Here is an 11,971-nt window from a genome sequence, read left to right as displayed (position 1 = left end):
TACTGGTGTCCCCCGCCGTGATATTGCTGGAACATTGCTAAAAGCGGCGTAAAACCATACTCACTCATTCACTCATATTTCAATAACATCACTCTATATCGTACAAAGGATCTTCTACTGTAACCCTTCCACAATAATTAAACAACTGCCAATACTTACTGGATACAACCGGACTGATCCGGCTTCCTCGACCCTTCCCAGCATTCAGCTGGAGTGGGATACTGCAAATGAAACAGACAGATGTCAATATGAGTAAATCACTGATGAATACAGATGCTCTTACTGTCTTAGAGAATTGATCTTGCAAAATTGCATCATTCAACTCCATGTGTTGTGATAGAGTATTACGTACTGGATGACAAGAAGCAAGTGTCCATCCATTGTTCTTCTAACTCCACATGAATATGTACAAATAATGAGGAAAACAGAATTTCTTTGATGATATCCCATGGAAGTAAATGGGAACCTCAAGTGATATCCCAAGGAACTAAACATAATCCATGGCTCCACAGCCTCCACTTTGCAAGTGAATAGGTCGCACTTGCGAGTTAAGTTTGAGAAATGCAACAAAATAATATGAAACACTTAGACTTAGGCGAGTGAGTTAAAACTTAAATTAAATCAACTCATTGAACACCGCATTCCGGAAAAACGGCCAACACGTCACAGTGCCTGAAAACTCTTATTTCAAATGGTCAAATAATATCATCAGAATTAAAATCATAAACTAATTATTCACAATGTTATTGGAAAAAAACAGAGTCTCCAACACATACTTCAGCAACGGATTCACATCAAAGTCGTCAAAGAACAAATTAACAAAGTTTTGGGGAAATAATTAAACAAATTGCATAAACTAATGAATAAAATCAACAACATTACACACAAAAGTTGTCAAACGTCCATTACAAGTTACAAGTGCCATCTGTTTTGTAATCTAAGTCAAGTGACATCTCGGCTTTCGTTGCCTCGTGCATGATTTTGACCAATCACAAGCCTTATAGCAGACTGTGGCAAATAAGTGTCAGTTGAAACCAATCTTTATCCAATAAAATCGTTTCTTACAACTGTGAAAATACTCTTGGCAAGGGTACCTACAGTCGGAAGCATATTTGTAACCAAAACTTTCAGCTTGACACACAAAGCATGCAACATGCTATATTCCAGCTACATGTATATGGCACTGGTCTGTAAATAATTGAGTCTGGACTGGACAATCAAGTGATCAACAACATGGGTATCAATCTATGCAATTGAGATACGATGACATGTGTCAACAAAGTCAACAAGCCTGACCACCCAACCGTTGGTTGCCTCTTACAACAAGCGTGGGTTGCTGAAGACCAATTCTAACCTGGATCATCACAGGCCAAAGCATGCGACAATTTAATATTACATCCAGCAGCAAAACCAGTAAAAACCCTGTTTACTATTGCATATGTGTTTCCGATGAACGATGAACTATGAAAATAAAATGAATGCAGACCTTGACATTTAATAACACCTTAAAAACATCCACAACAATCTCATGTCGTTGTGTATTCAATATTTTGATTTCCATAATCACATTTGTTTTCGGCGAGACAGAAACCAGACATGCTCACGAACACCAAGAATTTTGTAGCCTTGATTGTCCTCAGATCGTATATACAGACAGGTATCATATTGGAGTAACAAACTGTTGACCAGTGGAAATTCCAGGCAGAAATTACAGTCTGTTTGATTTCATTTGAGACTGATGAATTGCTCACTAACACAAAATCTAATAATTGCAACAAAACCAAATTTTGCAGTCACATGAAATCAACAGACCAACTGATGATTTGTCTCATAATTTTGGACACCCGAATAAAAAAGTTGTTTAAACGATCATTATTTTGTTGTCACTTTTCGCTATTTCTTACGAGGGGGGACCACTTGCTGGTAGAATAGCCAGGTAATCAACAAGAGTGTGCAGTGAAATTTCAATTTCACACGTACAACTCGCACACCTGCTTCTGTGTCATCAAATTAACTTATGCTACTAACATACTAGTCATCCTTTAAAGATATGAATTTGGGAAAAAAAAGCCAAACAACTACATATTTTTTCTTTATTTTTGTGTGCCTAAACAACCGTAACAGGAAAATCTGATAAATGAAGCTAACCAATTATTTTCGATGACTGATCAGTTGTAATGAACCAATCATCAGTCGTGAGATTTTAACTGATTCCCAACTTTAGTAGAAATGCAGGTCACAACAGGGCTTCAGATAACGGACATATCGGCGTATGTACGGATAAAAAATATGCAAGATATGCTAGGAAAAAATTTAGAAAACGTAGCAGATACGCACCACATCAATGGTGTACGGTCTTAGAATCATTTACAGACATATTTATCTGAAAAAGTTCTGTTTCATTGTTTATTGACCTGTTTACACAGGACTAGCAATATTGCGGTGCATATATGAAATGAAACACAAGATCACTGATACTCCATTAAATTCCATTCAATGCTCTAAATGTACTCTTAAGTTTTTCCAGTACTCCTCTATTGAAAAAATAGGGAGTACATACTCCTGATGTTGAAAAATTATCTGCAGCCCTGTCACAAGCAATCAATTGCTGGTTATAAAAAGCAACTAAATAGATCAGGAGGTTAATGTGGTGTCTTGGTTGAATAAATGTCATTGTATCCCCGTTTGATGTTCATAATGTCAATCACTGGATTGTCTTTTCCAGACCAGAATATTTACAGACACCATCACAAAGCTGGATTACTGCAGAATTATGCAACAACAAAAAAAATCAAACCGATGAGAGTGATGGAAGATTCACTAAATTCATCAACGAGCAAACTCTACGGACAGTACACCACCAAGAACAAAACATTCAAGAGGAACTTACACAAAAAGAGACCTCTCGTACAGTTGCATTGTCTCCTTACATGACAAGTACTGATTTCATCTCGATGTCCTCCCCTCTATGGGAGAGAAGTATCGCAACATTCCCTCAAGGTCAGCATCAACCGTGCATCACAACAACTCGTCCACAACACAGCCATTACAAAGACCATGTGTAAGCAAGTCCAAATATGAAAATCGCCATCCGTCTCAAAATGCAGCTTGGTAGAGTGACGTGAGAATGAGATACTTGAGCGACAGTGAGCATGTAATCAGGGTAATCACAACCCCTGTGCCAGCCGACGGAATTCAGTTTGATGAGGCCATGCTCTTGTATTGATCGGCTCTCTGATCACACTCTGACACTGCCCATGCCTACAGTCTGCGACTGTCAGAGGGGAATTGTGCACTGCCAGCGTTTCCTTACATATGAATGAGGAATACAAAACACTGTCTGGAAAAGATGGGTAATTACTCCACAGCACTGACGGCAAGACCTTAGATAAAGCTGTCTCTATAGGAACAGTATTCATGAATATGTTCTTGAAGACCGCACTGAGACGTGAGTGTTGAATAAAGTCTGTCTGTGCATATTTTTCAGAGACTAGGAACAGATCTTACACAGAACTCCAATATAAGGAGCAAATCACGACAATAGATAAATTCCCCTATAAATATAACACACAACATGCCTAACAGATATCACGTCCCTATATGTAGAACAGATAACAGGTCCTCCTACAACATGTGTAGGTTCTCCAGGGCTTCCTACAGTATCTTACGAGGCTTCCTACAGATACAGGGCTTCCTACAGCATCTTACAGGGCTTCCTACAGCATCTTACAGGGCTTCCTACACCATCTTACATATAGCTTCTTACAGGACTTCCTACACCATCTTACAGGGCTTCCTACACCATCTTACAGGACTTCCTACACCATCTTACAGGGCTTCCTACACCATCTTACAGGGCTTCCTACACCATCTTACATATAGCTTCTTACAGGGCTTCCTACACCATCTTACAGGGCTTCCTACACCATCTTACATATAGCATCTTACAGGACTTCCTACACCATCTTACAGGACTTCCTACAGCATCTTACATATGGCATCTTACAGGACTTCCTACAGCATCTTAAAGGACTTCCTACAACATCTTACGTGGCTCCCTACACCATCTTACATATAGCATCTTACAGGGCTTCCTACAGCATCTTACAGGACTTCCTACAGCATCTTACAGGACTTCCTACAGCATCTTACAGGGCTTCCTACACCATCTTACATATAGCATCTTACAGGACTTCCTACAGCATCTTAAAGGGCTTCCTACAGCATCTTACAGGGCTTCCTACAGCATCTTACAGGGCTTCCTACAGCATCTTACATATAGCATCTTACAGGACTTCCTACAGCATCTTACAGGGCTTCATACAGCATCTTACAGGACTTCCTACACCATCCTACAGGGCTTCCTACAGCATCTTACATATAGCATCTTACAGGGCTTCCTACAGCATCTTACAGGACTTCCTACACCATCTTACATATACTACAGGACTTCCTACAGCATCTTACAGGGATTCCTACAGCATCTTACATATAGCAATATTAGCATCTTACAGGACTTCCTACAGCATCTTACAGGGATTCCTACAGCATCTTACAGGACTTCCTACAACATTTTACAGGGCTTCCTACAGCATCTTACAGGACTTCCTACAACATCTTACAGGGCTTCCTACAGCATCTTACATATAGCATCTTACAGGACTTCCTACAGCATCTTACATGGCTTCCTACACCATCTTACAGGGCTTCCTACACCATCTCACAGGGCTTCCTTCAGCATAGTACAGGGCTTTCCTACTGCATAGTACTGGGCTTCCTACTGCACTAGGCTTCCTACAGCACCTTACAGGTGCTTCCTACTGCATAATACAGGGCTTCCTACAACATAGTACAGGGCTTCCTACTGCACAGTACAGGGGCTTCCTACAACATAGTACAGGGCTTCCTACTGCATAGTACAGGGCTTCCTACTGCATAGTACAGGGCTTCCTAGAGGATCTCATACATGCTCCGCCAGTATCCTCCAGGACTTCCTAAACTGTTTTACAGAGTATCATACAGCACATGTTTTCAACATGAGCTCGAAGATACCTGAACCGTGTGTGCCCCTATCTGGGATATCCTCATGCCTCTATTCTACAGACCATATCTATAAATAAATAGTGATTTTGGTTTTACATCGCTTTCTGGTGAGGTGAGGTGAGGTGAGGTGAAATTGGGTTTAATGTCATGCTTGAGAATATTTTGCTCATATGACGACGTGCATGCGTGTCTATGTGTATGTGCGTCTGCTTGTACTAGCCCAGACTGGTTTATAGTGCTAGCCCACTGAGATACCATGCCGCAGTGAAGCATGAATACCCCACTCAGACACATTATACTCCGAGCCGACCAGTCCTTGTTGTACCCATTTATGCCGAACGCCAGGCAGGGACAAACAAGTACCATATTTTAACATCTTTTGGTATGACGCAGTCGGGATCGAACCCGCGACCTTCCACTCTCCGGGCGGTCACTCTAACCACTACACCACGGAGGCGGTCACCGCTTTCAGCGATATTCCAGCAATTAATCAAACTATCTATATCTACTAGGACACTGAACTGGTCTACAACAAGAATACACAATGCCATTAAGAAAGTGGTCAAATGTAACAAACCGGTATGTAACAGGGGCACATTATTGGCGAGCTGGCTAAGGCGCCAGGCTAGTGATCCAGCGAGCTTAAGGTGACGGGATCGAGCCCACCTGTGACCAGGTGTTAAAACCTTGGAGTCAACTTTGAGTGCAGACTCTCAGTGTTGTTACAACCCCTAGTGTACAGTACACAACCCTGTGCACTTAAAAGGACCCATGAATCCGTTGGTATATGACCAAATGGTGGCCACATGAATACGTACAAACACCTAGTTGCGGGTACAGCAGCGTGCAGTAAACTTGGACAAAATACTGTGACTATGTGTCCCAGTCCACCCAGCTGTGAATGGGTACCTCGTGAGGATGGGAAAGCCACATTAACTCGGTGCGCCTAGTGGCTGCAAGAGTTGTATGATCCCCAGGGAGTTGAGATTGATAATACATTGTGCCGTTTGAGACTGACATCCAATGATCGAGGGAAAAACGAAGTGCCTTTGAGCAGGTGATCTGGATACTGGCACTATATACAGTGGAAACCTGATAAGTAAAATTTCAAGGGACTCGCCAAAATTGTTTACTTATCAGGTATTTTACTTATAGTGCAAACTTATAAAAACCTGCAAATGACAACCGTATGCATGTATATGTATCAGGGTTTTACATAGCTCCTCGAAACTGGGAGTCCTGGGGACTCAGGGCATATGTATTCTGAGAGTCCATTTCCAAAATTGGGAGTCCATCAATTTGCTTGCAATAATTGATCATGGATGCTTCCCATTTGATAATGATTAGGTTATAATATGTGTTACTTTCAATGTCATTAGAATAATGATTGTAAACAGAATGTTTATATTTTAATATGGGATATCATGACAAACTCAGAATGTTCTTCCCAGAAAAAAATTATATTGCGTCCACAAGGACGCACAGGATTTTAGTTTGGGGGTACTTCATCAAATTTCTGCGTCCAATACGCAGGAATCACGCGTCCCGTAAAACCCTGTATGTATGCATATGTAACAATGAACTGTTGAGTCCCATCCGGGATTCGAACCCACACCCTCAGAGTCAGGCACCTAATCGCCAGCACACAAAGTCAGACACCTAGACCGCTCAGCCACCGCGGCTTCCACAAAAATGGAAGTCGGACAACTGTTAGTCTAGGCTGCGGACTTTGTGTACCCGTCTGATAAGTGTCAATTGGCACGTGCCAGGCATCTGACATTGTGTGCTGGCGATTAGGTGCCTGACTCTGAGGGTGTGGGTTCAAATCCCAGATGGGACTCAACCCAAAAAGTACTAGAATCTGTACTTTACTAAGAAAGTGTAATCCCAAATATAACATATGTTACAGCCAAAGAAGTGATTTCAAATCCCCACTTAGGTAAACGTTTTGATGCATATTTTAGGCTCAGATCACATAAAACCCTATTCAGTGTTCAAAATATGCATGTAAGTCAAGGGGTTCTTGTCGTAACTTATTGAAGTAAAGATTTAGAGGTCCCCAAATTCAACTACCATAGAAGACGTTCGGGACTCCAGGAGTCTTCTGAACTTATGAACAGTGCCATTGAAGATGTCTATAAGTTTTTGTGTGCAACTGTTGTGTATCTGAAATCTTTAAAGATAGTTGAGTCAATCCAGCACAATGTTCAGAGGTGCAGTTTAAACTCCGCTTCGTCATGTCAGTCATGTCCCCTGTCGTGATATTGCTGAAATATTGCTAAAAGCAGCATAAAAACTAAACTCACTCACTCACAACAATATAAATACTTATTTTTATACTCACTTATTGGAAGCAGAAGGCATGAACTGTGAATGTGCCGACATTCCTATAGGGATGCTATTATGATACATCATGGACATGGATGTAGACGGCACAAACCCAGAGGTTGATGGAGCCATGATGCTCGGTGCAAGACTGGACGATGCCACATTGTTGTACCTGCTCCGCGTGAGAGGGCCCTGAAATAACGGACCGCTAGTGGAAGATACCGAAGGAGCTGGAGGTAGCAAGTTGAACATACTGTTCCCATGGTTACCAGTACTGGCGCTGGAACTAGCGACTGAGTTGCTGTTCATTGTATGTTGAAGAGCTCTATTGCTTGGAGGAAGTAATCCATGAATCATTGCATTGGAACCAGAAGGCATCATGTATTGATGTCCCATAGAGATGGATGGATTTGGAATGTTTAAACTAGCACTAGCACTACTTGTCTGTGTTTTACTGCTGGATCCATGGTAACGACTTCTACGTTTTTTCCTTGATGATCGTAGGTGACGCATGCTTCCATTCGGAAGCCCACCATCTGAATCTGAATCCGAACTACTGGATGCTGTTCTCTTGCTTGCACCTGATGACATGGAGGTAGATGAAGAGGAGCTTAAAAGCTGCGGAGGAGGCAACACCAAATTTTGTGCCTTTCCAGTGTCTAAAGGATATGGTACACTTAGAATCTGCCGTCTTATTCCACGTATTGTTCCAGTTTCAATTCTCACTTGCTGCATAGCACTAAGATTGATATAATAAGGCAGCTGAAGAATGGTAGCACTCAGGTCGAGGATTTTCTGTCCTCGGCTGTAGTAGTCTTCAATAACACCAGCTACATCAAAGTCATAAGTGTTCCAACTACCTGGCGTGTCACCTGACCACTGCCATGCAATCTGATTAGCTGAATGGCTAACTTGGGGATAGATCTTCCTCCTCACTGGACGTTGTTGTACCTACAAAATAAGAGAAGGAAACATATTTGAGGAAGTGCCATGATGACTAATATGTGTGTCAGGCTAGGCATGAAAGTGTTTTCATTAAGGTCACACAACTCAACACTCTCTTCCCACAGAGGTTACTTGTCATGTCTTCCTATGAACCTCTGTTCTAATACGGCCATATTTCCTGGTTCTCGGAAAATCCCCTAGCGGCAAAAAATCGCAACACAAATTATCTCCCTTCTTTCTATCCAATCAGAACACGTGTTACATCGACTTAGATCCAACTTCACTTATACAAGCAAATATGGGGCCACAAATATCCCTCCTCTGCCGGGGAACTTTGATGTGACACACATGACATATAATGGCTACCTTGTCCGTTGTCAACGAGGGTGATGGAGAAGCCATTGATCCGCCATTACATGACTGAGTTCTGTCTAGAAGAAACGTTTGGGCATCGTGCATGGGAAGACGTTCTAGTTTTCCCAAAGCATACAGAAATTACTGAGGCCTTGCGAATGATCATTTTTGAAACAACGTCACTGATTGCACAACTAAATCTGATTGCAACCAATCACAAATCCTGAACACTCGTACCATGAAAGGGACGTATTAGAACAGAAGTTTGTAGGAAGATATGACAAGTAACCTCTGTGGGAAGAGAATGACAACTCAAATGGAAATCAGGAAATGCCAAGGAAACCCTTAATATCGAATATTGAGTGCTGAGAAAACAATTATCTATGATACTATGAAGGATCATCAACCACACGACTTTTCTGCCATAAGCCGATTATAGTAATTCTAGTACAAATATACTCAATTTAACTCATTAAGCCAAATAGTCACTAACTGGGTGAGTCCATTACGGCAAAGGGTACATAATTAGGATGTGTATTTCTACAGTAGTCAAGTTGGGATGTTGTCATACTGGGACGTAGTCATAATGTGATAGAACCTTTAGTTGTATCAACCATTACCTCTGTAATCGCAATCACAATACAAGACGAAATTGCTGAGTTGTCATGGTAAGGGTTCAGATGTGGATGCCAAGTCAGAAAAAGACTACTGGTAAAGTGTAACATCATAAATATCATATAGTAGGAATATATACTTACATTCTTAAACATATCATTTAGGATACCAGAAAACAGGAGGGTAATAGGGGTGAAACGGTATACCGTGGTATTAGCAGAACCACAGTATTTTGCCTTCAGTTCGGTATACCATAATGCAAAAAAAAAAAGAATTTTGTTTTTCATACCGTTATTTCTATCTAGTCATAAAATGACAGTTTTGTTCATTCACAAGAACAAAGATTATGGTTATTTTTTTCAGGTTTAATACACAATGTAAGGTTTGGCTCTTGTTGTCAATTTTCTGCATTATGATCATATTTCATACCCAGAACCGAACCGAACCAAACCAAATCGAACTGAACTGAACGGAAGGCCTTGTATCGCAATAAGTAACGTACCGTGGTAAGAGCGTACCATTTCACCCCTAGAGGGTAATGATTTCGTTATCATATAATGTCACTTATAAATTAATGGATGTTTAAGACATAATTTTTTAAATTTGTAACACACATTTGAATAAAATCTTTCAGATAACCAACCAGTTTCAAATGACTTAAAGCTACGTATTAAGCACAGTGGGAATGTAAGTCTTCAGTCTTTAGAGAAATTAGTTAATGCCAAACTTCCTTTGCAGACATATCAGATCATGATCTGGTTTTGTTGCACCAATCACACTAGTCATCATATAATAAATTTCCATTGACATATGGTTGTGGACAATTTCAAAGCGGTTAGAAACTTGGATACGAAATATATGACTACTATTCCATAAATATATAGCTGTGATCAGCATGGCAGGTATCACTTCCATCAATATTATCATCATTGGTTCAGGTGATACAACCATTAACTTTCTTTGAGACTGAAACATACTTCACGCATTGTACCATGTGGGGAATCAAATCCGAGGCTTCAGTATGACAAGTGAACACTTTAACTTCTAGGCTACTGAACATGTATAGACATGAAGGTATAATGGACATGGAAATACACATGTACATCTTATAGCACTTATTGTACTTACATATTAAATACAATGCTTAAGTACATTTATGCCGCTACCATGATTTACTACACATGTTGTTATTTCTCAGTGTCTAACAAACATGTCAAAGGACCAGTGTTAGAGACATGGGTCCCAATCCACAATGAGTTTGAAGCGCTATGACATTCATATGGTGAATTGTAGACAGGTCGTAATGTTAAGAAAGCTTTGTGGATCAGGACCACAATCTCTTCTTTTGAGTGAGTGAGTTTAGTTTTACGCCGCTTTTAGCAATATTCCAGTCAAGACTCTAAGGTAAAAAATAATTGCTTAAATGATAATTTCTAAATAAATGATATGAATACCAGACTGGCATCCTTAGTGTACTGTCCACTTGTCTTGACTTGCCTCTTTAAAGGATAGAATTACTATACATCCATGGGCTTAGCATTCAGTACAGCCTTGGAGCAAGGCTATAAATAGAACAGCTTGTGCAGTTACTGGCTGATTGTGTGTTATTAATCTTACTAGTTTACTTTGAAAAGTATGGATCACAATGCAGTCCACAATACATGTTAAACACGTGAAACAGTCCATATTAATACTTTTGGAAAAAACATTTGATTTTTAAGGTTGGCTGCATTTGCTTTTCATGGCTTTTGTCTTTTCAATCTACATGCTGTTTACTGTCCATAAAATTTAAATTCAATGAGCTGTTGTTAACTGTCCAAGGAACTGCTTCCATGTGTTCAGTCATCATGAACTTCATGAGAGCATAGATTATATACAGTGTAATTCTTGGGCCAATTCTTGTTGGGCGAATATCAACAACACCATTTACATGAACTTAGCACTGTACACAACACACACCGAACACTCTTGCAGTGGAGACTCACAGCTGACACATTTGACTATGTTCTACAAGTGAAGTAGCTGGCACAAAAGGTCCTTATGCTGACGTATGCAAAACAATATCAACTTGACTGAGGTTCGTTCTGATCTACTATCACGATGACTAGACATTCTATTTTCGGTTTAAGTTTGAGGTTTGATATCTGCATGGGGTTGTTTCGTGATGGATATCATAGCACATTATTGTCAGATAATAAACACTTTAATCCGTAAGTAACGTTTCAACACTTTCGGTTAATTTATGTTGGGTCACACACCTGATCCTTGACGAATTTGACACATGTTTGTAAAATCAACAATGTACATGCACAACGACTGGTTGACTGCCCCCAGATACACTTGTGGTGCTTTGCCATATTGGCCTTCAATCTGACAAGTCACGGGTGAATCATAAGGCCTCCATCGACCATATTCACTCAACCATTCCCATACAACAAATCCAGCTTTCGGAATCACACTTCCAGGTGTAGCCATATTTGTTTCTTTTTCGATAATAGCATATTCTTATAACATATATTTTAACCAATATGTTATCAATTTCCAAAGTTTTTATGCGTGTTCAAATGAAGTTTATGTATATAAAATATGTTTTACAATCCAAAATTTTTACTAATTGATAAATATATTGTACACTGACACCGGGTGTGTTGCATATTGCTTAAAACAACGCTGTATCTTATAATTA

The 11,971-nt window shown here is 40.2% G+C and overlaps 1 protein-coding gene across 1 annotated transcript in view; it reads right to left on the bottom strand.

The window, feature by feature from the left end:
* LOC124280826 (E3 ubiquitin-protein ligase DTX4-like) overlaps window positions 1-11,767 on the bottom strand; it is a 28,331-nt gene extending 16,564 nt beyond the window's left edge. Inside the window, exons 1-3 of the mRNA XM_046716806.1 lie at window positions 11,544-11,767; window positions 7,388-8,322; window positions 160-221 (exon numbers count right to left, since the gene is read on the bottom strand). Of these exons, the coding sequence (XP_046572762.1) occupies window positions 160-221; window positions 7,388-8,322; window positions 11,544-11,642 (1,096 nt within the window). The 5' untranslated portion in view covers window positions 11,643-11,767. The remainder of the gene's footprint in view (window positions 1-159; window positions 222-7,387; window positions 8,323-11,543) is intronic.
* Window positions 11,768-11,971: the final 204 nt, after the last annotated feature.

The sequence above is a fragment of the Haliotis rubra genome, unplaced genomic scaffold (assembly GCF_003918875.1).
Source record: "Haliotis rubra isolate DU_JTF1 unplaced genomic scaffold, ASM391887v1 Scf275, whole genome shotgun sequence".
In the NCBI taxonomy this organism is placed as follows: domain Eukaryota; kingdom Metazoa; phylum Mollusca; class Gastropoda; order Lepetellida; family Haliotidae; genus Haliotis; species Haliotis rubra.
The sequence above is the reverse complement of the archived record's forward strand: the minus strand, read 5'-3'. Positions and strand labels throughout refer to the sequence as shown.